At 35.9% G+C, this 27872-nt stretch overlaps 1 protein-coding gene across 1 annotated transcript in view; it reads right to left on the bottom strand.

The window, feature by feature from the left end:
• Window positions 1–27872, bottom strand: part of cdh6.S (cadherin 6 S homeolog) — a 149428-nt gene that overhangs the window by 51293 nt on the left and 70263 nt on the right. Inside the window, exon 2 of the mRNA XM_018269492.2 lies at window positions 26065–26415. Coding sequence (XP_018124981.1) covers window positions 26065–26292 — 228 coding nt within the window. The 5' untranslated portion in view covers window positions 26293–26415. The remainder of the gene's footprint in view (window positions 1–26064; window positions 26416–27872) is intronic.

The following is a 27872-nucleotide window of genomic DNA, read 5'->3' as shown; positions in this document are numbered from 1 at the left end:
CTCCGTCCTGGACTTTCCCAGGTATCCTAGTAGTGACCTCACCACATAATATATATATATATATATATATATATATATATATATATATATATATATATATATATATATATATATATATATATATATATATATATGTGCAGAAAGGTGGCACTCACAGGATTTCAAGTCAAATATTAATAAATATTTCTTTATTTTTTGACTTGAAATCCTGTGAGTACCGCCTTTCTGCGCATATATACTTACCTTTCTTGGCAGGCACCCAGGTATGTACTTGAGTAAAGGGTGTGCACCTTTGGAACTGTATATATATATATATATAAATATCTTGATAACGGTCCAAGACCAGGACCGAAACGTCGATGCATGTATTATGCTCTTTTAAAATTTAATAAATAAATTCATTTTTTTAAAAATTCCAGTGTGCGCTGCTAACTACCCATGGACTGTTATCTATCTATCTATCTATCTATCTATCTATCTATCTATCTATCTATCTATCTATATATATATATATATATATATATATAACCAAAGGAATGGTGCACTCCGTTAACAAAATTAATACCTGGGTGCCAGCATGCAAAATAAGCAGTGAAAAAGGATTGCGGCACTCACAGGGTTTTAGTGAAAAAACAAAAAATGTTTTATTATTAAGCCTCAACGTTTTGATCCCCCACAGGGATCTTCGTCAGGAGCAAAAACAAACATTCAGCACCCACTGGATGTTTGTTTGTTTTTGCTCCTGACGAAGAGCACTATATACACAGTATATATATATATATATATATATATATATATATATATATATATATATATATATATATATATATATATATATATATATATATATATACATACACATACACATACATACAATTTTTGTAGTGTTAGAATCTTGATTGCCATTGCTTCACACAATAGAAGGTTAACACCTCTTGTACATTTGCCACTTGAATTTGCTTCTACATTCTCAGCTGTATAGCTGATGCCATCTTTTTGTGTATAATAAAGTAACAAAGGTTATATTCCCTGTCACAAAATCTATGCAGAATGTCTTTGTGTATCCCACCCCATGCAATCTTTCTCTCTCTGTATATGAATAATCAGTTCTCGGCAGACCTTGCCATGCTAGTTTGCAAAGAAAAGTTGTCTCTTTTTTATTTTTTTGCAGTAATAGCAGAAACCATCATTACATAAAGTCTAAAACAAAGAGACAATCAATATATGGACAGTACAGATGGGATTTCAAACTAATATATATCTTTGTTTCATTGTTCTGCATCAGCAACTTCCAATCTCATTTTCTTCTGAATCTCAGTTACAAAAGTGCAAAACTGCCTATGCCACATTTTGTTGCAAACTATTAGTATCTGAATGTATAAACGCTTTTTTTGGGGTTAATTAAACATTGATCGCTTTTATAGTTTAACTGGATTGAAAAAAAATACTTTAACAAAACTTTTTTGGCAAATATGAACTGCTTTGTCTGTTTTTCCTACTTAACTATATTAACCTTTGGAAACTCTTGTGTAATTAAAAAGTGCGTTAGGTTCTCATACTGAATATCTTTACTATTAAATAAAAGAAGGAAAGAAAGAATAGAAAGTAAAAAATGAAATAAAGAATGAAAATAAAGAGAGGAAAAAAAAAGAAGAAAAAAAGAAAGTCCCCACAGCATTTTATACCGTGAATTTCAAAACTGTCCTCAGAACACATCAACCGTGCAGATTTTCAGTATACTGTATGCTGAAAAAAGAACACGTGGGTCAAAAAGTTAATAAGTAATTCTGACAGATCCAGGTTGTGCCACATATCCAGACTGTGCTGTTCATTACTCCACCTTACTGGATACATGAATTATTTGGGAAGGTGGGAGCGAGAGGCTTAGAAGTGAAAACTCTTTTCTGGAACATTCTTTCAACAACCGCACTATAAAATTAAGTCTAGTTTCAGGGGTTTCTTCTCATCTTGTCATCCCACAGATTTCACTGCGCTTCATCTGACAAAAATCAACAGCTTGAAATCTGCCAGTGTATTTTATTCCTACCAGGACCCACAAGGTGGAATCCCTCTATTGAAAGAGAATAATATTTCGACAGTTGGATAATATTACTAAGTATATAGTATAATTCCCAATTTTTTGAAGAATGCCACATGATATATATAAACTTACAATATAAGTGGTTTATTTTACAACTGGTGCGCTTGTGTCTCCCTCCATTTACAGGTGCACTAGTTTCCTACCTTTTAAGTGACTTTTTACTATGTAGTGTATGCCTGATTACAGTGCTAATATATATTACATACATTTAACATGTAATATAGCCCTATGACCTAATCTACCTTATGCATAGCATCAGTCCCATGAACAGAAACAACTAGTTGTATATGAAGTTTGTATTTTGAAACTGTTTAAAATGGCCCTGGTTCCCAGCTTTGGAGCACAGAGTATGGCCAGGAAGAGGTCTATCTGTGGTTGGCTGGCTGGTCAGTTAAGCAGAATAAATATGGATTCGGAAAAGATATGTTTTTATCTTTATTATTTTATGATTGGCCAAAGATGCCACACTAATACAATTGTTAATTTTAAGGTTACTCTTATATGAGTAGGAACTGAATTAGGTATTCTAGTTGCAGATCACTTCTAACTGCAGTTGAAAATGTATGTCAATATCTTGCTGTGTGCAAACCGAAGAGCTGATCAGCCCTAACACACTTACAGGCACTTGTGTTTTACCAGGGGAATGGCCCACTGTTCATGCCAATAGTTTTGTTTGCTACAAAAATTGCAATTCTGTTAGTTTTTCCATCTGCAGACTTTGTTAAAGCTTTTGAACTAATCTCACATATTTGTTCAGTGCATGCAAGTAGGACATTTAGACCTTGAGGACAATGGTTGCAGCTAGGCAGCACACAATCCGACAGAGAGAAAAAGGTTTGTTATAAATGGAATATATTTAAATTGGATGAAAATTGTAGGTCTTATACCAAAGGGATTGGTACTGGATCTAGCCCCTTTCCATTTTAATGAATAACTTTGTAGGAAATAAAATTGCCATATTTTCAGTTGAAATTAGGATAGATGAATTTATTGAACCAGTGCTAGTTTTATTCCCTGCAAAAAGATTTTGACACTGAAGGGCCGGGCTGAAAAATAGAAGATTAATTTACATTCAGATAAAAGCATGCAAAAGTCATGCATCGAGGCAGTAATTAGGTACCTTTATAGCTAGTGAAATAGAGCGAGGATAAATATTAGCATTTAGAAATAATAGAAGAAGTACCTCAAGGGATAACTGCATACATGTAAAAGAGCACACCAAAAAATACCTTTTGCTTTGAAGTTACATTCTGCCCATTGTTTTAATTGAAAACATTTTTTTTCCTGTTTTTGTCAATATAAAATACTAATTTAAAAGTTGGGCTATTTTCATTGAACTTGCCTTCCGATATAAACAGGGCAATTTGATCCGAGTTACGACCTTTAAACACACAAACCCCTCACTTCTCAAGAGCAGCTCATTATCATATGCTTCTCAGTGGACTGGTTATTAGTTTTAACAACTTATCTGATGTTCTGGGGGATCAGGAAGTAACAGGAAGTACTAAAGCGAAATCCGGTTTATATTCTTGTTTAGTGGCCAGAAATAACAGAAACTATAGATATTCCTTAATTAAAACTTTAATTGTTTTCTTTCTAATTTCTTTTCTCTGGATTCATCAATGGGTCAAATTGGCAAATCAGATAATTATTGCCAGTGGCCTGGGTGACTGATGAATCTGAGTAATGGTTCAAAAATAATGCTAATTGTACAGGTGGGAATGTTCATACACATACACACATTAAACCAGAGCATGTTTTCAGTTTTCTGTAGACCATATTTACATAATTAATGTTATTCCACACCAATGAAGACCAACGTGTTTCTAAAAACCACCTTCTTCTTCTTATTATTAATATTAGCTCTGTGGTTGCTATAACTAAACTTGTCCTGGCATTACTATTTATCCATGATTCATATTGTTCCATATTACTATCTAGGGCCTTTGTCCTGTTTCTTCCCCTGTTTAGTCTGACTCGTATCAGGTTTCTATATACATTACTCTTATCTACTGCCCGACCCTGGTTTCTGGCTTACCTTGTAATTACTTCAGGTAAGGATACACTGGCACACGAGGTATAATGCAATGCAGGGTGACCCCTTGCTTATTTATTTGTGCGGACGTGCAACGTTTCGGGGCGAGCCCCTTTCTCAAGCATAACAACGTGACCAAGTGCACACCATATAACAAGGAAACAATTAAAATAATTAACATACACAATAGAGAGCACCACCCTTAAGCCCTCCCATCGTCTGTGTGATCCGAATCCACCTTCATATGGCTATCTTAAAAAATGTCAAGCCAAAGTCCAACGATAAAAAGTGCTAAAAGCAACGTGATCTGTGCTCAGCAGTGAAAAATGTCCCATTGAGTGAACATAATTCCAATCTCCTTTAGGATTAATGCAACCATAAAATGTTACTAGAAAAAGGATAAAAAGATAAAAATAGATACAAACAGTGCATAGTAATAACATTACAGATAAAAAACTTACAAAATTGTAATACAGTTCTTTTATAAAAGGTAACTCCTTTATGTTAGAATCTAGCCCTACTTAAAACCAGAAAGGACTACCACGAGAAATAGATTCAATTGGTTTTTTACCTGTCCCTGGCGTTCCAGTTACCTTGTAATTAGTCAGATTTATCTGTTTTCTTTTCAGACAAATTGTATGGTTATTAACATGAATGAGCCCAATAAGTTCAGACTTCATACTCTCTGATGCTATGGGTTTATTACTGTATGCTGCTACTGCTGCACTGGTCACTCAGCAATCTAAGGCAGATTTGCATACCCAAAATATTTTCCATAAATGACTGGTTGTTTTATTTGCAACAACCTGTTACTAAACACAGGTCCAAACACAGGCCCATTAAGTCTTATATCTATTTAGCTTACCCTGTATAAAAGGTGTCTTTGAAAAGAGGCCATATTTAATTAGATGCTAGATAATTGAAAAGATATGAAAAATAGAAATTGAAATTGATCACAAAATAGAAATTGAAATTGATCACATAGCATAGGTATGCACCGTGACAAACTTTTGGGCAACATTTTTTGATCTTTGTATGATACTTGCAAATACCATATATATCAAGCTTACCTTGCACAGTGCTATATTTTCTATAAAACTTCCAAGAGTTTGTGGAAGTCTTTTCATGGGTCTACTTTTGCTAACTTACCGTAGACTGGGGGTCCCCAACTTTTTTTTACCTGTATGCCACATTCAAATGTAAACAGAGTTGGAGAACAACACAAGCAATGAAAATGTTCTTGGGGGAGCTGAAAAAAAGGTTGTGAATTGGTAGTCGTTATGCAAACTGGCAGCCTACAGGAGGCTCTTTTCAGCAGTACACCTGCTTTTATGCAACCAAAATTTGCCTCCAAGCCACAATTTCCAAAATTAGCACTGGAAGCAATATCCAAAGGGTTGGTGAGCAACATGTTGCACACGATCCACTGGTTGGGTACCACTGTTACCGTATATATGAATATTTGTCCTGATGCAGTAAATAGTATTTACTGTTAAAAAATACTTTGCTCCGAGAAAAAATACTGCAATAGAATTGTTTATTGTGTCATGGTTACAAATTTTCACCTGGTTTGGTAAATGGGAATCTATTTCACTTTAAAATAACAGCAACATGGCCCTCATTTACTAAAACAGGTATGAAGTTGTACTAACTTGAGAACAAAAAGGGCATAATCTAAACTCAGCTCATAAACAAGTAAAGCTTGCTATCCTTCTAGTACACTCGCTAGTAGAAAACACTCTTTCCAGTTTAATTGGTTGCACTGATGTTCATGTTACTATAAAAAGATAACCCCTTTATTGCTGTTGATGAACAGATTTGTATTTAATTTAGTTCAATAGATAATTAACAACAGCACTGCGGGATAGGTTGGCGCTTTATTAATACATGATGATAATAATACTTACAAACGTATTGAAATACTGTTTCACTCATACTGTTTGTAGAAACATAATGTTACTACTCTAATAGAAAGGTCCTCATTAGTTAAGGGGCGAATTTATTCGCCATGCGCGAATTCGCAGCGAATTTGCGCGATTCGCGCCGAGCGAATAAATTCGCAAAACGGCCGCGAAAATTCGCGGTAAAAATTCGCCGGCGTCAAAAAATTGTTTTTTCGAAAAAAAGTCGCCGGCGTCAAAAACGGGCGCCGGCGCCAAAAACGGGCGCCGGCGTCGGAAAAACGGGCGCCGGCGTCAAAAACGGGCGCCGGCGTCAAAAACTAGACGCCGGCGCCGTTTCGCGAATTTTTCGCCGTTTTGCGAATTTCGCAAATTTTTCGGCGAAGCGAAACGGCGCAAATTCGCCCATCACTAGTCCTCATCTTACCAGCCTGCCAAGAGAATACTAAGACAGCTTTAGAACATTTTTGTTCTAAACTCCATACTTCAATGTACAACAGTAAAAGCATAAGAATTCTAAGTTATTGGTGAGCAATGTGTATTGCTGGGTTTCTCATCAGTATCCGGCTTTTTAAGTTACAGTCATTTATAAAATCTAGTGTCCCTGTCTCTGTGCTCTGTAGAATAAATAACCATTCAGTCAAATAGTGATCTGAGAGAAGACTAAACAACTACATTTATAATTTGCCACAGAGGATTAAGTGAGGCTTGATGGGATTGGTAATAAAGATAACTTTATTGGTAAAATAATGGCTATAGACATAGCATATCAACATTACTTAAAATCATTCTCTGCAAATGACTCATGGTTTTCTACTTTAAATTGAGGTCAATAAACCAACCCCAATGCACTCAGTTTTATTACTTTGAACACTACCTTCAGTAAGAAAAACAAAACAAAACAAAATCAAAGCAGTTACAAAGCAAGTTGCACCTACACACATATACATCTATATTTGATTCAAGAGGCTACCTTCCATAGCTTGGGATTACACTGATTGTGAAAAGGATTGTCTAATTACAAGTAAAATTCAGAGCATAATCTTTCATGAATTATTTTCCAGGCTCTCAAGCATTGAACTTTGTAGTCTGTGAAAGAATGGGCTTAATGGATCAGTGAGTTGGCAAAGTGCAACATCGTCTTTGTCTTTTAACAATTTCCAAAGGCTGCCTTGTTAATGTCAATTATTGGATAATGAGAGAATATTTGTTCTAAACCTTTTTTCATGTATTTAAACTACGCTCCTTAAAAACGAATACCTATCGTTTGACTACATCATTACAAAGAACTGCTGCCATGGCTATATAATGGCCTTATTACAAATGAGTTTAAAAGAATGTTGATGCAGCATATAGTACCCATTTTATCATTAGGAATTGATTCATTTTAAAAGATAAGAGCTTTGCCTTAATGATTCCTCCACATAATTTAACAGCAACACCTCATTATGCCAGTGCTGAGGAGGTTTATTCCCCCCCCCGACATATAAAAAAATATACTTTGCATTCTTTATTGGTTTTTACTGGTCAATTCCTTAGGGGAAACATATTCCCATAGCCAATACACTCATTAGGCCACTAGTTTCTATTAAGAAAAAAATTAGAAACTGGATAAACGTATATTTCCAATATTAGAATACTCCCAGAAATAGAATTATATCGAATATACAGTATTAAGCATATTACAAATCATGTGTAACATATATTTAAAGGGTTGTAAGCCCAATTATAACATTTGAAAGTAAACTGAATTCTAACCAAATTTCCATTTTAAAAGATGTTCAGCAATTTGAAAGTATTGTAAATGCAGTTGCTTTTTTTTTTAATTGCACCTGTCTGTCCTTCCGGTTCTAACTACTTGCACTATTAAAACAAGGTAGGACCAGTCAGTCTACAGCCAAGGCTGCTTCCTAAAATTTTCAATTTTGGGATTCTTGACATGTTCTGCTCAAAGAACATGCATGGGGGGATCATTCAGGCAACCCATTGTTAGATTAAAAAATGTTGTTTTTTCATTCAGACAACCTTGTCTTTGATTTAAGAAAACAATCAAAAATTCTGCCCGGCTCAAGCTGCATCTCAATTGTCCATCTGCTCATATGAAAATCATGTCTATTGAACTGTTATCAGGGCATCAGCATTTTCATAACAAATAAAAAAAAGCAAAATTTGTAAAGTCCTATAACACTTATATGAGTACATTTGATAACAAAGCCTGACATGAACCAACTCATTTGTATCCATTCATTAATAAGAAAAAACAGGGAAGGTTGGGGCCTCTACTATGTCTAGAAAGCAATACCTAACAGTTTCAAATGATGCACAGATCAATAATACGGAAATGTGTGTTTAATCCACATTTAGAAAAAGGAAAACTGCATTTGATATCTATCATATACTTAAAATTGTGATGACTTCAGCAGTTAAGAGAATATCTTCCTTGGGGGAGCACTCAGCAGGAGCAAGGACAGAAGCAATCCAAGATAGAAAAAAAAAATGATATCCGTGATAAGATATTAAATAAAACATTATGCCTTCTCAGCAGGCAGCAGCCTTTTTACAACTCCTTGGTGTATAGGACTGTAGGTATACTTGAATTGTTGGTTTGCTGACAGATGACCCCTTGATATTTTAAGTGCTTGAAGCTGACAGACCTCTCTAAGACATACTATGTTCTATATAGATCATCCATTTTCCATCATCATAGTGCATTTTATATATAACTATGGGCTATGCTATTGGGGCCAACACAGTAACAATTTATGTTTGTAATGCTCTTCTAACCCAGGGTAATCTTGGAGTGGCAGCAAATGTAAAAATTAGTTATTTACTTTAATTCTTTAGAGGGAAGTAGTATTTGAATTATTTACTACAACAATGTCTTTGGGTATGGCATTTAATCAATAAAGGGCAATTAATATTATCTGTCAAAATGAAATCTGACATGGTTACTTTACAAATATACAACATAAATGAGTATATCCTCTGGCCCATACTGTGCATATAGGCATTCTTTTGAAAGAGAACAATGACCAAAATATTTTAAGAAGAAGCATCAAAATGTACCAAAAAATGCATGATGGTAAAAATATTATTTGGATAGTTATATATGCAAATATATGCAAATCCCTTTATCCTATACTGAATCTACTCAACCACAAGTCATTCTTATTCATTTCTCACAACTCAGAAATAGCTAGAATAGAAAACTTTAAGGGTGACTGAATCTGTCTCGGAAGCCAACTGTAGTGATAAGTTATTCATTTTTATTTTGACCCTCAGTGTTGAACCGAATGTTTCATTTGTTGCAATAAGAAAGGGGTAATATCTGAGTGTTATTTTCAGATAATCACATCCCTACATTTAGCAGATCACAACTGAGGCGGAAACATTCCAAGTGGCAATAACATAAAGTATAATTTATGAATTTGTGTACAGGGATGCTGTTCCATTGATTCTGCCTGCTAGCAGCACTTCTCACTCTGCTTTTTGCAAGGGTGGAAATTGCAAGGAGGACTCATTTTATAGCTTCTGGGATCACATTTGTTCTCTTTCAAGCATGTTTAGTACTCTAACAGTGTCTCCTTTTTTCATCCAAATACATTTTTCCTTGCAAAGAATAATAAAACATGACTGTACAGTAGTTTGATACCCACTCTTCAAATTATTGAACTGTGAAACCTGAATGATTGCTGTAGTTCTTAGCAAAAAAAAATAAAAAAAAACACAACTGAAATGAACCTTCCAGCACTTACTTTGAAACTACTTCATATTTAGACTTTTAACACTCAGCCAAGGTCCGTATGTTGTGAATATGTGATCTGCATTTAAATAGAATATTAATGACATCATTCTCTTCTTGCCACTAAAAGGGCACTAAAATGAAAACATTCTCTTATAGTTACTCTACAAATTAATAAAATAAATCAATTATAGGTTCATTTTGAGAATAGTATATGATATTTATGTTCATGGAGATATTTTGTCCCAAAAGACTAGAGCACATGATCTCTTAGGTCATCAGTCTCCTTACTGGCCAGACATAAATCAATAGGTCTGACAGATTAATGCACCAATCCTAGTCTTAGCTATTGTATCATATACTGATTGTGGCCCCAACAGAACAACTATTTCAACTGAGTGTTTGGAGGTTCTGTTATGCACGGGCTCCTGTACTAGCAAGTAAGCAAAATGATATTATAAGGGAATGGCCATATTTTTAAACATAAGCATTAATAACCCAAACTATTTATGCATTTATGAAGTTATATGGTTATCTACACAACTGGTTAGGACTGATAATAGTCATAAAATGTTGGGGTTAGGGTTGATTTAAATTGTGAAGACATTGTTGTAGAGCATCAGCCTTGTTTTAAGATGCTCAATGTTAAGTCCTTGAGTTCAGAACTACAATGTAACATACTGAGAGTAGTTTCTTATAAGCTTGTTTTTGTGTTCTGTGACCATGTAAAGAATTTATAAACTCTGTCATTTCTTTGTTCAGTGTTCTGACTCTCAAGAGTACAGAATCCATGTAGCGCGTGTCCAGTAAACTTTGTAAGGAATTTACCTTATCCTGTTGGTCTAGTGGGTGGCAGGGTCCCCAGCCATGTCTCCGGCGGGGATGCCCACCGCATGTGTCTTGCTGTCCCTGCGTCCAGTCCCACTGTGTTGCACACGCTGGCGATATTCCTGGGTTATGCGCCAGCGTGATGATGTCACGCACAATGGTGTGAGATTCAAAAGTATTTAAAGGGACTTTGTTAATTTTCACATTGCCTGTTGTTAGGTTCAATTAGCTTGTTCCTGGATGTTATATTCCTTGTGAATCCTATTGCTCTTTAGTGTATTGACCCTTGCCTGCCTGTTTAGCTACTCTGACCTCTCTAATCCTGATCCTGCCTGTCTGTGACTATTCTGATCTCTCCAAACCTGATCCTTTGCCTGTCCACTGACTATTCTACATTCTCCTATCCTGATTTCTGCCTGTCTGAGGATTCTCTGCTTGTGCTGGCCCGGCCTGCCTGTTCCTGGTGGTGTTCTTCCTTCCAGTATCCTGGTGAGACGATTGTGCCCCTTTGCTCGTCCAGAACCGTTAGCTTTGCTCCTCTCTCTGTTAAGACCTGGTGGCATCTGATTAGCCGAGGGCTCCTCCTGAAGTGAAAGGCGGCGGTTAAAGGCAGAAGTGAGAGCCGAGACCAGGGAGCTTAGCTTGGGTTCTGGATATAGGGTGCCGAACATGACAGTTATTTACTGACTGTTAGCTGTTCCACCAGACCAGCTCAGACCAGGCGAAGTGCAATGGAGTGTATAGGACTTACTCAATTTTTTTGTTGAAAATTTTCGAAGTCCCAAAAAACACTGGTGTCTTTTCACTTTTTCAGGGTGATAGGCTGCAAAAGTCCGTAATTGTTTTTTTGGGTACCCGGGTTCCCCCTACATTTCCTAACATATGGCACATAAACTATACACTGGGCTCATGTGTAGGGCATTATAACAACTCTATTTTATTTTTTTAAGGTTTCCTGGGCTTGTGTAATGTAAATTAAAACAAATAAAGAACAATCCTTTTCTATGCATGGATTTTCTCTGAGAAAAAGTACACGTCGGCATGGAATTCCCACTGGATACACGTTGTTTCTTTCAAATGATTCCAGAATTACAGTCATCAGCCCACTTTAAGTATCTAATATTTGATATCCTTAAAGTAGAGTAAGATTTGATTTCCTCCCTGCCGCTGCACCACATCACTGCAGCGGCTAAATTGCTACTTGTGTTCCCACAAAGCCATAGTAAGATGACATATCTACTTTGAAAAAGATCATTACATTTTCTAAAAACTAATATTTGTTTTGCACTAACAATTATATATCAGTAAAATTATTATTATGTTTTTTTAGTATGTTCAAGAATATTAGCACAAACAAATGTTGTTGTGACAAACACCACTCCACTGCTTTGTGTGAATGTGTATATGTCTGTCAGGCTAAAAATCGAAAAGATTGTAAATTCCAGTAATGACCACGTACCATTTGTGGCTTTGTTATTGTAACTAGTGTAGGGATGTGTAGAATAGCCACCCCTATTATTTTGTGCAGGCAGTCCCTCCATGTTATGGACACCTAAATGGGTCCTAAAATACAGTTGGGAGGGGTACTGTTGACTCTTGCTGTTGCCCCTAGTGACTAGCAGAGGGCTGGGCTAGAGTAAGTATAGTAAGTCCAAGACAATCTGCATCATTATTAGTTGGGTAAGAATCCTTGTATGAAAGTGTGGCTCTACCATTCTGCCATGCTCTGTTTATTGAATTATTTTATTTGGGAAGGATCTTTCATTTATGATGTAATGTAATAGAAGCAGAATAAGGGAAATGGACCTAACATAATTTTACCATATCTAAATGAATATAATTAAAGATACAAAAAAATTGTACTGTATTGTACTTTGTGTAAATAATTAAGTTACTGAGTCACTCCTTTTCTATTATGAAGGTAGCCAAATAAAAGTACATAAACAGAAACAAAGATCAAGTGGCACTTGGTAACAGATGCAGTAGGAACGAGATAAGTAGAGACCTGTTGAGCTTACAATCTTGTTACAATTGTTTTGAATAAGGCTATCAATTCCAGGTATGGAATATGTTATCCATTAAATAATGAATTTTCAAGATTATAGATTCAATACCTGAACTGATTATGGCATATACCATCAATGGCTCCAAATAAAGACTATTTGGGTAAGCAAAACATCTATGGTCTTAATACCTGTTTAAAAAAATACTTTAAATTATATTTGCTGGAAATGCCGATGGGACATAATATGTTGTGACCAACTCTGCTACAATGGTCAAATCCTTTCTGCCCACCAACAGCCTTTTTCCCATTAATTAGACAGCATTATGGTCTGCCATTTGTAGAGCTTTTCCTAATTAAATGGAAGGATATTTGCCCTGTCCAAAAGCAGGTTTTAACAACTATAGAGGGAAGAGTGGCATTTTCAAGGCTAAATCTGATAGACAAAGTATTTTTTCATCCAGGAAAATCAGTATTAATATGAATGTTATTAAATGCAAGATTCTGGAAAAAGTGTTTAAAAAAACACACTTCGCTATCCATGAGTAACTTGGAAATTAGTCAGACTGCAGTTTAATCCTTCTAATAAGCTATCCTTGATGGATAATGACGCCTTGTGATTTCCAGTAACAGTTTAAGCAAAGCTATTATTATCTTTGTTATAATCCTATTTATCTTTATACACAGCTTAACAAAATATAATGGCATTTTTTGTATTTAACAGTTATGGGGAATATCCATAAAACTCAGCATACATTTACTAATATTTTTACTAATATTTTAAGATTTTTCTCAATCATTCTGTAAAAATGTATAGTCTGATATGGACCGGACAAACAGGGCAGTCCTGATGCAGAACAAAAGCAAATGTGCTCAGTCGTAACTCAGGACACAATTATCTATACAGCTATGGGATCCGTTATCTGGAAACCCATTATCCAGAAAGCTCAGAATGACAGAAAGGCCATCTCCTATAGACTCCATTATAATCAAATAATCCAATTTTTTTAAATGATTTGCTTTTTCTCTGTAATAATAAAATAGTATCTTGTGCTTGATCCAAATTAATATATTATTAATCCTTATTGGGGCAAAACCGGCCTATTGGGTTTATTTAATGTACATGATTTTCTAGTAGACTTTAAGATCCAAATTATGGAAAAATCTGTTATCCAGAAAACCACAGGTCCCGAGCATTCTGGATAACAGGTGTCATACCTGTAATATATTATCAGGAATAACCTGTGGATTAGGAAAACTGTTGTACAAAAATGAAAGCAAAACAGCTCCGTGCTTTTTTAGCCCTTAGGTTAGTTTCATGGTTTCTAAAACTGCTAAAACCTATAAGTGAGACAGGATCCAAAAATGGGTTGCCATGCTGACAATAAAACTGATGAACTTGTGGGAGCTGGTACTGGGCTGTGCATACAGCTTTAGTTTTACCCTTTCTATTTGTGTAGACCTATTGTACACCCCACAATACTGCAATACTACCCTCATAGACTTTTATCAATGTGAAAACTGAATAAAACCAGTTTGATGACAGGAAGTCACAAGCCAACCAACTCTTGACAGCAGGAGAAGCATAGTAAGTCCAAGACAATCTGCATCATTATTAGTTGGGTAAGAATCCTTGTATGAAAGTGTGGCTCTGCCATTCTGCCATGCTTTGAAAGCTATATTCTCGGTTTCTGTTTCAATACTCTCCTTCATTTGTTATTGTAATATGACAAAAGTAACTGCAAAATTGCATAACACTTCATTTTATTATTAGAATGCATTTTTTCCCATCTACAATTGCCGTTATTTATTATCTATACATTTTCTAAAACTTACAGTCAATTATTAAATATCTAAATGTATACATATTTCTGAGATGAGATCAAAAACCTCCTCTCATACTTGCTACAGAGATGAATTTGCTGCCAGACTTTCTAAATTTATCTTTGACTTTCTGTCTCAATAGTCAGGAAAGATTTGATGATTTCGTCTAGAAAGTCAAGCCCCATAGTCTGAAAAAGCATCAGAAATAATGAGTAATCAATTGATTCAGTCTTGATGTGAGAGAGGCAACATTTTATCATTTATTAATGGAATATCATAACTTGGCATATTGCTGTACATGTTTACAGATGTAAAAAATATTTTCTGTATTTATAAAGCAAATATGTTGTGGTGAATCTGGTACATTGTGAATAAATTAAAACTAAACATGAAGATGATATTCAGATAATACTGCAGGAGGACACCCAAATACAGTCACAAGTTTTAGTTGTGCAAAAGTCACTTAGGCACAAAAAATCGAAATCAATCTGAATCAGTGTTCCCAACCACTGGCTTACAAGTAATCACCAGGGTTGCTGTCCAAGGGGCCCCTGCACCCCCCAAGGGGCCCCCCTCACACCCCACTTGAGGCACACTGCCACTAGCCCTACCCCTCCTGATCGTGTGTAGATTCAACTTTACAGTAGCACATCGGGGAGGGAAATCAGCAGCTTAGAGAGCCGGCTGGGATGGGGTCTGGGCTGGCAGGGCCCACTAGGGCTGGGGCCACAGGTTTTTTCCCTTTGTCACTGCCAGCCCAGTCTGACGCTGCAAGTAACATGTTCCTCACCAACCCCATGGTCAGATTTTAGTTGCTTAAGAGGTTTTTGAAAAAAACGTCTAAACTCACAAACTCTAAAACCAAGACTGTTTATTAAAAGTTCAGATTAGATAAAGTACAAATGAAAAAAAAAAATGCTGAACGATGTGGATTATGGATACCTCGAAAACCTCAAAATATTCTAGTTTTTCGTACAATTTCTAGTGGAGAAAAAAATCTAAAAACCTCAAAGGTCCAAATTGATTTAAAGCGGTCCAATAGGGTCAGTGAAGTTCCCAATGACTTTTACAACTTTTAATTGGTGAAGTTTTGCCTTAGATTTTAAGAAAACCACAAATTCATGGAAAAAAACTAAATTCAATTGTTAGTAAATGGGTTCAATAAGGTATGCACATCCATATTTTACAACTTAGTTAATAATACATACTCATATTTACCACACAGGACTGTGTTGGTAAAAAATAACTGTACAAAGGGTGCATAAAATTAAGACAATGAAATGAAATGGCAAATTATTCAAACCTGCTTGTAGCTCCATTAGAAATACGGTTTCAGAGGTTAGCACTGAAAGTAGCATGTTAGTAATGTATTATACAGTAACTAGTGATGGGTGAATTTGTTTGTCAGGCATGAGTTTGTGGTGAATTTATGTGTTTCGCAGCCGGCGAATACATTTGCGGAACTGTTTACTGGTGAAAATTCACTGCATCAAAAAAGTTTGACACAGACGTCAATTTTGGCGCCAGCGACAATTTAACGCATGCCCATTGACTTTAATGCGATTGGACAAAATAGGCACACGTCAAATTGTTGCTGGTGTCAATTTTGACGCCCGCGAATTGACACCGGCGTCAAAATTCGCATTTCGCTAATTTTTCGGCAAAGCAAAACAGAACAATTTCGCCCATCACTTATAACATAGATAAAATAAAATTCATTCTCTGTGGTCAGAAACAGCCTTCTGTTGCCTAAGAAAGTAGATATGGGAGTAAAGCAAAGGTTTTTTTCTGTCCCATCCAACTCCCTCTCCAACTCCTCAAAGGCATCTTCCTTTAAGTGATGACAGTGAAAAGCAATTTAAACATTTGATTAGAAACTCACAGACATGAATTCTCCACTGGAATTGTACTTATTGTACTTATTGTATTTCATTTACGTAGGCTATCAAGTTGCTACAAAATTATAGAGCTTGTTTTAACATTTTTACCTCTAAAGAGCTTCTGATTTTGTGTAATAACTGTAGCCCTAATCTGTAGTCTATTACGATACAAAATTTGATCAATCATGTATTTTTTTTCCTCTCTTCCTCTCTCAGCTGGATGAGGAGATAGTCTCTAGTGCAACGGTTGAAATGGCTGCATTTTATGTTTCATTTCATTAAGTACTTCATTAAAACAAATAAAGAACAATCCTTTTCTATGCATGGATTTCTCTGAGAAAAAGTACACGTCGGCATGGAATTCCCACTGGATACACGTTGTTTCTTTCAAATGATTCCAGAATTACAGTCATCAGCCCACTTTAAGTATCTAATATTTGATATCCTTAAAGTAGAGTAAGATTTGATTTCCTCCCTGCCGCTGCACCACATCACTGCAGCGGCTAAATTGCTACTTGTGTTCCCACAGAGCCATAGTAAGATGACATATCTACTTTGAAAAAGATCATTACATTTTCTAAAAACTAATATTTGTTTTGCACTTACAATTATATATCAGTAAAATTATTATTATGTTTTTTTTAGTATGTTCAAGAATATTAGCACAAACAAATGTTGTTGTGACAAACACCACTCCACTGCTTTGTGTGAATGTGTATATGTCTGTCAGGCTAAAAATCGAAAAGATTGTAAATTCCAGTAATGACCCCGTACCATTTGTGGCTTTGTTATTGTAACTAGTTTAACTGGATAGCTAATAGAGCTGTTTCATTTCCAGTAAATATAAATGCTACACTTCACTGTACAATACACGCTCACTCTGTATTCATTAAGATACAATTCAGATATCACGCAATATCAAAATGTAACTAAGAATTCATTTCTCATCTCTTCTTATAGCTGGATTCATTTTAATTAACACATGGGACATGCTAAACGATAACAAAGAAAGAGAAAAGTAGATGTTATTAAAATATAAACAGATAGCCAATAAATGCAGATGCATAAAATAATAAACCAATTCAATGAAATTGTATAAATCAATTGCAACTACAAGTTAGAATACTAAATGAAAGATCCATCTCTAGCCAAGGCAGATTAAAAACCTTTCCCTGTGTCTTTATAAATAAGCCTTTATGTCACTATAAAGGAATATTAGTATTTAGCTAAGTATCACAATGAGACAGGTATGGGATCCGTTATCTGGAAACCCATTATCCAGAAAGCTCCAAATTACAGAATGAACATCTCTCATAGACTCCATTATAATAGAAAAATAATCCAAATTTTTAAGAAGGATTGCCATTTTCTCTGTAATAATTACACAGCAGCTTGTACTTGATCCAAACTAAGATATAATTAATCCTTATTGAAAGCAGAACCAGCCTATTGGGTTTATTTAATTTTTACATGATTTTCTAGTAGAGTTAAGGTATGAAGATCCACATTATGGAAAGATCCATTATACAGAAGACCCCAGGTTCCGAGCATTCTGGATAACAGGTCCCATACCTGTACTGATGAAAGTTTTTCTGGAACCTAAATGGGAAAAACAAAATACTCTGTATATATAATAAAAGCAATATATAATTACTAACATTCATGGATGGAAAAGTGCAGTAAATGTTAGTTGCAAATCAGCAATCCTTTGATAATCTCATTAAAGTTCTCCTCAGATGTAACTAAAAGGTAATATAATCACCTTTCACTCAACTATCTCTCTTTAATGGCCCACATCCAATTCCTTGCCATACCTTGTCATTTCCTTCTGTGCCTGAAAATGTCCTTACCTTAGCTCAAAAACAACACATGACACTTATTATTTCCCACCTTGAATATTGCAACTTACTCAATCAAGGTAATACAATCTACTCCATTTAATAACATTACTCTGTTCTAAATTCTGCCACTCCATATAAGGTGCGCCCCTATGCAAATAGGTTTAATGACTCCAAATTTCCTCTCACATAAAATTCAAAATAAGAACACGTTTAAAGAACTTAACAATAAAACCGTTCCCCATATCTTAACTCTGAACTCAAAATACACTCCTTGATGTTTCTATGCTTTGCTTCTGCCTCTCTTCTTTTCTGCTCTAATCATTTTGTTTCCAGGTGCAACTACCCTTGAGCATCTGTCTGGCTCTGAAATTCTCTAACTCAACCCTCTCCCCCTTCCCTTTAAACTTCCAAACTAATTCTAAAAACCAAGAGTTGATCCAGAGCCCTTATACCATAAAAATCCCCATTTTTTTCAACAATCTTACTGTATATGTTTTTCTCTTCACGTTACATTATGTGCTCTTGGTAGGAGGGCCCTCTAATTTTATATTTATTCTGTAACCCTTTTTTATTGCACACATATGGGATCCGTTATCCAGAAACCCATTATCTAGAAAGCTCTGAATTATGGAAAGGTTGTATCCCATAGACTCCATTTTATCCAAATAATCCAAATGGTTTAAAATGATTTCCTTTTTCTCTGTAATAATAATAATAGTAATACAATAGCTTGTACTTGATCCAAACTAAGATATAATTAATACTGTACTTACTAGAAGCAAAACCAGCCTATTGTTTTTATTTTTTTAATGTTCACATTGTTTTCTAATAGACTGAAGCTATGAAAATCCAAATTATGGAAAGATTCATCCGAAAAAAAGCCAGGTTCTGAGCATTCTGGATAACAGGTCACATACCTGTATTATTGCAAGACATCTTTTTGTAAGCACTGTGCAACTTACTGGGAAAATATACCGTAAATAAATCATCATAGTTCATGACAATGCCATTCTTATTTTGTTCAAAATGTAGCTGCCCCATGACTTATACATTTAGTTTAAAGTATTTCATTTTACTTTAAATTGTATCATCTCCTTGTAAATCAGAATGGCCATGAGAACTTACACTAGATGTGCACATATGACATTGAGCCATTTTATTCTCCTGTGACTGCACAAAGCTAATTTCCATCTAACGTTCAAAAAAAAAAAAAAGCGATGGTCTTGAACTGTATACGGCCTTAAGCTAATGTTATATTTATGCCGTGTCATCTGATACTGAGATCTTTTGTCCGTTAAACGCTAAAATCTTTCAAATTCGTCTTCTACTTTTACAGTAGCTGAAAGGCGCCATTTAGGTTCAAGGGTGAGGTTATTTCTAAATCTGAGTATAATGGAAAAAGTCTACTTCTAAATGTTAAAACTAGATAGAAGTTTCTTTATTTCTATGGCCCTTAGCCATGTTATGCTCATTTAAGTTCAGCACTGCAAATGCTAACAGACCTCCTCTAAATATTTATAATTGTAAAATAAGCATTCTCAGTTCAGCTGTAAATGTATTATTCATTGGGAGGGTCATTAAATTTAATGGAAACTGATAAATTTCCTTTATGCGTCTCTTTTTAATTTTTGGGAGAGTTTTGTGTGCACATTTCTCATCAAGAGATAAAGACGTTCTTCTAAGTCATCAGGGAACATTTTCCATACGGTTTGACTGAACCCAAGCAGATGCTACAAGCTCCCAACAGGTGTATTTTATTTGGTGCATACATTAAAAACTATATCAAATGCATTTAAACAAAAATTAACTATAAATACATGTATTGTCTCATAAACACTTACGCATTCCCTACAGGTTATTGCAGGGTAGTAAAAACAATTAGAAAAATAGAACAAATAATTAAAAGTCGACAGTTAAAAATACAAGTATATTGTGATTAAGTGCCAGAGGCTCTTAGAGTAACATGCATCAATTTTCCTGTTTTGTCTCTATGACTTTTACTGCATTGCAAAATGTGATTTTTGCTTTCTTTCCATTTCCAATGAAAATCGACCAGAGCATTTTCATGCCTGCATGTTTCTTTCTGCTATAATCATTGACTGATTGTGGCCGAGTTTTTTTTATTCTATGAGACTTTTCTTCATAAAAACTGTTGGGACAAATTGCAGGCACTGCTGTGTACACCACAACAGAATCCAACAACTGTTGCTAGTATAAGACCAATTAGATGATTATGAACTAGTAAATAATGTGTATCTTGTAACAGTTAGTGCACAAATTGCTGACATTTGCCATACTTTTAATCATAATGCAACCCTTCTTCCTAAAATTTCCAGTGTAATTGTGGCCTCGGAAGCAAAATGATGTTTTTGATACAGGTGCAAATGCTTTTTGTAGAGTCTTGACCCCCACACACACACAGAAGGCTATGGTTGTAGTCTTTATTCAACAGACTGCAGAACTGCATAGCTGGCCCCACATGGAAAGTGTCATAACCATAGAGGGTGCCCTCTAGTGTCAGCAGTGCTGCATAGCAATAAACATAAACAAAGCATAATAAACATCTCCTTACGTAGAAGGACTGATACTAAAAACTACACTTTTCACTGTTTAATCAACTATGTACAGATATTTGCAGATGGCACCTGCAAGGGAAGGCATGGCATGCTGATGGGATATGTGTGTACACTTACATAGACTTTAACTGGAGATTCAGGCACTGCAAATGTCAGTCCGTATAGGGGCAAAACACCAATACTTACTAAATGGTCTTACAAGACTCCCTTGTGCCTCTTGCAGCAAAGTAAGTGCAACCCCAAGTTGTATAATACTAGTACAGCTAACAGAATTAATTCCAGTAAAGCATTTCTATTCACAGTATATGCCATGGGAAGGTTCTGCACTTAATAAATAATATATCCTAGCTCTGCACTTAATAAATAATATATCATAAATAAGCTCTGCAGTATTTAATATTAGGAAACTATTTATCAAGAGGTCAACTGGATTTCACACATTTTGGTGCTGTCTTGAACAATTTGCTTGCTATGCCTATTTATGAAAGCTTTTTCCCAAAAAAAACCATCACACTTTGAGTCCACTGGAAATGATGTCATATTTTGAGTTCAGGACTTTGCCTAGACAGGAGAGAAACACACTTCAATGATATTTATACCATTATTTTTTTAGGAAAGTATAAACCATTTTAGATGAGGCATAATCCAGTAATCCTTTTCCTGCCTATCTTTAGAAATACTGGACAGACATTTGTTAACAGAATATATATAAGGCACCATTGAACAAACTCCCTAAATATTTTTGTGATATTATAATAATATAATATTGTCTATAATATGTTGAATTATGCTTAAGCCACAGTGGCTGATCTAAATGGTTTTCATGAATATAAAGTAATTAAAAGCATTGTTTTATTGTAGCAATAAGTGAGGATACTGGATACAAAGGTTTTGGTGGGAATCCTACCCAGGGGGGAATCCCACCCCCTCTTTTAGGGTCCTATTTATTATGCTGTGATAAATTAAATTTGCCAAAAAAGGTGTAAAAAGCTGTGTAAAATAAATGGCAAATTTATCAAGGTGTGTTTTATTTTAAGTCATGTGAACACCAGATTTGCCTCAGTTATTTTACACTGCTTCAGACCTAGAGTATGATCTGTCAAAACCAGCAGATCATAGCAGTTAAGCCTGAAACTGTCCAAATTGCCTGTCAATATTACATGAGGCCAATTGTAGGAAGAGCACAGGAAAATATAAAAAGTTCCCAGCACTGCATACTCAGTTGCTAATAAATGAGAATAAACAGAGGAAAAAGCACACGGGTTAAAGAAACCCTCTGGAAAGGCTAAAACTTTAGGGTTATGTATAATATGGTGCAATTTAAGTGCCATTTCTCATGCATAGAATACCACCGACTCCACACGATAGTTGATCTCCATCCCTACAAAACCATATATACCATTACACCGGAGAGCAGTGTATACGTCTAGAGGTATAGAATAAAAGGAGAAAAAAAAACGGGCGTGCTTTGCTCAGGCTTCTTCGGGGCTTAAATTTATGGGAAAGCAAATTTGCAATACCTTATAATAAACTATAGACTGCTCAGTGATACATAGTTTATCATCAGGCAAAAGTAGGATTGTTTTCTCTAAATAACAGAAACAAATCACTGGACATCATTAAAATTTACAGTTAAAAGGTCAGTTCAGTTACTGTTGAGCTTTTCCGCAAAAGGCTTCATTAATAACACAGAAGCATCAGTTCTGACTGGAATAAATTAGGCTTGAGAATATGTAATGTAAAAGTAAAAGTCTGGACTTGAATTTTTATTGGTAACTTTTTTGCACCTACTTCTTTAATCAAGTTTAAAACGGGTTGACCTGTATATTTTCTGTACATTAAGCACTCAAATAACAGACGTGATAGTAAGTATAAAAAATACGCAGGCCAGCACACGTTTAAAGGGGTTGGCCTGCATATTTTGTGTACTTGTGTCACATATATACCCTTTTTATCTTGATTGTAGAAGAAAGTGCAAAACAGTTAACTAGGTAAATATTGTAACTGCAGCTGTGGTAGTGCAACTTTTGCCACCGTTTTGTGTGAGCCTGCACCTTTCTTTAATGGTACTTGCATCCAAATCTGCTCCTTCTACTTCTGTATAGTTTCATACCTCCCGACTTTTGAAAAATTTAAAGAGGGACAAAAACGTCAGCCACTGTGAACATTTTTTGACCATGCCCATTTTGTGACCACACCCCCTAATTATAATTTATCCATTTTACAAAATTTGGCAAGTTATGAAAGTTTGAAAACATTTCTGGGAGTTTTAGGGCCATATTTTGTGTTGTAACAGTTTTGCTAATTAAGCTGGAATTGCCCTTTATAGTGCAGCTGCACAGTGTTCTGAGCTCTCTGCAAATAAAATACTTATTTTAATTAAGTTTCAGAAACTTTGTATCTTTTTCTGGTGTTGGTGCAGGTGATAAAAGAGAAACTCGGGACATTTCAGTAAGAAACCTGGGATTGCGGGGTGAGCTATCCTGCAGAAAACAGGACATACAGAACGCATTTTAGGACATCTTGCGGCGAAATACCTTTCCTTCCTGCGATGTCCTATGCCTTCTGAATGGCGCATCGGGTCCTTTTACCTCCACTAATCGTCCAAACCTGTAGTCACACCTCCGTCCTCTAGCCTCCATTCTCAGCCGTCAGTCATGCTAACTCCGCCCTCAGCCTTCAGCCCTTGGCCATCAGCCTTCAGCCCTCAGCCCTCGGCCCTCAACCTTCAGCCCTCGGCCCTCAGCCTTCAACCCTCAGCCCTCAGAGGGCGGCTGAGGGCTGAAGGCTGAGGGCCGAAGGCTGAGGGCGTAGTTAGCATGACTGATGGCTGAGAAGGGAGGGTAGAGGACCGAGGTGTGACTGCAGGTTTGGACAATGAGTGACGATAAAAGGACCCAATGCGCCATTCAGAAGGCATAGGACATCGCAGGAAGGAAGGGTATTACGCCGCAGGATGTCCTAAAATGCGTTCCGTAAGGACAGTTGTGTAGTTTTACATTCCTCCTGTTCCAAATTGAGTACAGTCATGTCTACTGATGCAGGGCAACTCTGGTGCTACTGACACTTTGATGGGGGCAGTAACTCCATGGTTCCCACAGTGGCCTGCATTAATAGAGACAGTGTACTTTCACCTAAACAACTAAGGAGCAGATTTATCAAGGGTCGAATTTCGAAGTAATAGGGGCGCATTTACTTTTGGTCAAATATCGAGGGTTAATTAACCCTTGATATTCGACCGATATATATATCGAAGTCAAAGGATTTACCAAAATTCCCTCAATCGAAAGATCGAAGGAAAAATCAAATGATTTTGGGGGATCAGGGGGGTCACAGACATTCACAGCACTCGCACACGCACACAACATGCAATTGGCCAAATGTACACACACATAGACACTTACACTATGTTGTGTCTTTTTTTATCGCATTGTCATTTTTTTGCCTGAAAAACTGTTTTATTGCCATTTTGCATATCGTATTCGCAAATTGCACTGTGCAATACCTTTTGTATGTTATTTTGGTGTTTATACTGCAATTCCTGTGATTTTGGTGCATTTTTAGTCATTTTATTGCATGTTTAGCTATTTTATTACATTTCCAGTTTTGTGTAGGTGTAGTTTGCTTATTTCTGTCCGTAAAACCTATTTGTCATACTAAAATATTCATACTTTGATATTGACTGCTGATTACACTAGGTGGAAAAAAAAACATTGATTTTTGTGGTTTTGTTGGGTTTCAGTGATTTTATTCCATTTCGCTCTGTTCTTTGTTACTTCATTTTGCCCATGGAAATTTTGTCTACTATATATCCATATTGGGGTCTCTAAATGCCAGATACTTTGGTAATTCTTGCACAATGGGCATCAAACAGTTCAGTGGACCCCAGGCAATCATATTCAGTGTGCTTTTTCTTGGTACCTAATACAGTGTGGGATATGCAGAGCAGCAAAATAAAACCTTTGAAGTGATTTTTCAGAATTTTGCTAAATTTTTATAAAAAAACGCTTAGTTCAGACAAGCTTTGATGTTTGGTACTTAGGAGTAGAGAGACATAATTGCCCATTTTGGAATCCACAGAATGTGTACTAAATCTCCCTAAAAATATACATATCTGGTATTGGCACGTTTGAGAGACATGAGGCTTTCCAAATCAGTTGGATTTTCATGCGTAAAATTAAATATTTTTCTGGTATTTATTCATATATAGTGAAAAATAGGAATGTTTTTTTTTTTTTTTTTGGTATTTAGCGCTATAAATCTTTTTGCAGAGGTGGAAATACATGATTTAGAAAGATTTAGAAAGCTCAGTTTCTCCCAAAAAAAAAAAAGTTTAGTTTTCCTAGGCAAACTATAAGTTTCCCTTCAGAAAGTGAGAGAGCGAAAAATGTTTCAAAAAAGTCTGGCATTCCACGTAACCAAAATGTTCAATTCTGCTGGCACTTAAAGGAAAACTATACCCCCAAATGAATACTTAAGCAACAAATTGAATGACATATTAAAGAATCTTACCAAACTGGAATATATATTTATATAAATATTGCCCTTTTACATCTCTTGCCTTGAGCCACCATTTTGTGACTCTATCTGTGCTGCCTCAGAGATCACCTGACCAGAAATACTACAACACTAACTGTAACAGGAAGAAGTGAGGAAGCAAAAGGCAGAACTCTGTCTGTTAATTGGCTCATGTGACCTTACATGTGGTTTGTATGTGTGCACAATGAATCTTACTATCTCAGGGGGCGGCCCTTATTTTATAAATGGCAATTTTCTATTTATGATTACCCAATGGCACTTACTACTAAAAAAGTATATTATTATGATAATGGTTCATTTACATGAAGCAGGGTTTTACACATGAGCTGTTTTACTCAGTATCTTTTAATAGAGACCTACATTGTTTGGGCGGTATAGTTTTCCTTTAAAGGGTTAAACCTGCCTGCGTTAGTAAGCTATATTCATAGTGGTGGGAAAGGTGTGGCACGGTTTTCAATTTCTCTCATTGGCTACAACTATCATTATCTTGTATAGAAAAGACCATAGTCAATAAAATAACCACACTGATAATTAACTTAATTTTGATTAAGTTACAGGAGTTCTGGACATTGTTGATCCTTATGAAATGAAATGAAACCTAGACTGGACCTTCATCATAAGGCCATTAAAATGCATAAAGATAATATAAATGTAATTGCTATAAAGTCTGCTGTAAAACAGAGCAGGGTTAAATAGTGTGTTCAGTTCAGCAAAGAGCACTATAACACACCCATTGTTTCACATTAAGACATGTAAATACTATAGCCTAAGTAAGCACAGATATTTAAATGTTACCTTGCCAACATATTGGTAGTCAGATCCAGTATACTCCTCAAGAAGAAAAAACTGATTCCACATCCAGCTCCTTTTAGAACGGCTCCGTTCATTACCCTCTTTAAGTTGTTCTTCCTCAGCTGTTGGTTGGGTGCTAGGGCTAGTCCTTATAGGCAATGGGGTTGTGTGGCTGTGATGCAGTTGGCCAGCCCACAGTGTTAGCAATATCAAGCATCTAAAAGTTCTCATGGTGCAATAAGACAGGAGTGAGGAGAAAACATAGAAGTTTGCAGTCCGCTTTTAATTCACAAATTGGGTTAGCTCTTCAGCATCAATCTTGCCTCTGTTCCATTTCTGGGTCTCATAGGATATCTGAAAGATATTCCAGTAGAAATAGTCTGTTAGTATTACTGAGTGCAGAGCTGTGTAATCTCTGAAAACAGAAAACAATTTGCAATACTCTAAAGAGAAACATACTACAGAATCGAATATGTCATAAAGTAATCCGACAATATATATATTTATCATAAATTCAATTACACACAGAGACAGAACAAATTTATTTGACTGACCTTCTGGCCTTAAGTCAGAGATACCCCTCACCATATTTTAACAGAATTATTGCATTTTATATTGTTCTATCTTAAAGCAACAGTAATGAATGAAGGCATGTTAGTTGTACAAGAAAAGACAGAAAATGTTCTTCAGAAATGATTTTTAAGTGTGTTATTTTAATAAATTGCATAAGCAGAAGACTGAGAGGATGTTTATATAAATAACACAGGGATGGGATTCCTTATCCAGAAATGCTTTATCAATTTTTTAAATTACTTCCTTTTTCTCTGTAATGATAAAACAGTGCCCATGTGCTTGATGGTATCTAAGCTGCATGAATCCATTTTGGTGGCAACATTTTTTTTTTTTTGGTTTATGTAATGCTTTAATTGATTTTTAGCAGACTAAGTATGGTGATTCAAATTACAGGAATATATCCCTTATTATGAATATTCCAGGTTTCAAGTATTCTGTATACTAGAACATATACCAGTACTTTAAAATAAATATAGCTACAATTTAAAGAGAAGAAATTATGGGATAACCAGTACTTTGCACAGAGCCCCCAATTGTTCTGCAGAAAAATCTCCACCACTTTGGAAGTGGCACAGATTTCTCTGCAGATTTACAGTAGGCCATTACACTATCTGGAGCATATGATGCTCACATTGCACTGGGAATACAGCCAAAGAGCTTCGAAAGGTCTACTCGTATTGTAAATATGCCAAAAAATGCACAAAGGAACATTTTAAACTATTTTTTTACATCTGTATACAAACTACATATAGCCATATATTGGCTATATCAAGTGTGTTGTATGCCATACGGCTTCTCCTGAGCCTCTTCTTATGTCATGCAGGCCTATGTAGTCAACACATACCACCTGTGTCCCACTTTGCTAGTTTAGAATAGTATACCCACCGTAATAAAAGTAACTAATAGAAGCAAATCTATTTCGGCCTTTTGCTCCTCATTGAAGAAAACATTAACCTTTTAAATGCCACAGATCGTAGAATCTACGTTCTGTGGCAAAGGTACTTGAAATGCCACAGAACGTAGATTCTACGTTCTGCAGCATTTCCTGGTTCAGGAGCGGAGGAGCGGCTGTTAGAGCCGTTCGCTCCGTTCCTGCTCGATCCCCTGCCCCTAGGCAACGAGCAGAGCAGGGGATCGAGTGGCCCCTGGGGCGCGATCGCCCAGGGGCCCAAAAACAGCAGCAGGCACGTGTTACTTACGTGTCCTGCTGCTGCAGCCTGCACCGGATCGACGATCTC

Source organism: Xenopus laevis, chromosome 6S (genome assembly GCF_017654675.1).
Source record: "Xenopus laevis strain J_2021 chromosome 6S, Xenopus_laevis_v10.1, whole genome shotgun sequence".
NCBI lineage: Eukaryota > Metazoa > Chordata > Amphibia > Anura > Pipidae > Xenopus > Xenopus laevis.
The sequence above is the reverse complement of the archived record's forward strand: the minus strand, read 5'-3'. Positions and strand labels throughout refer to the sequence as shown.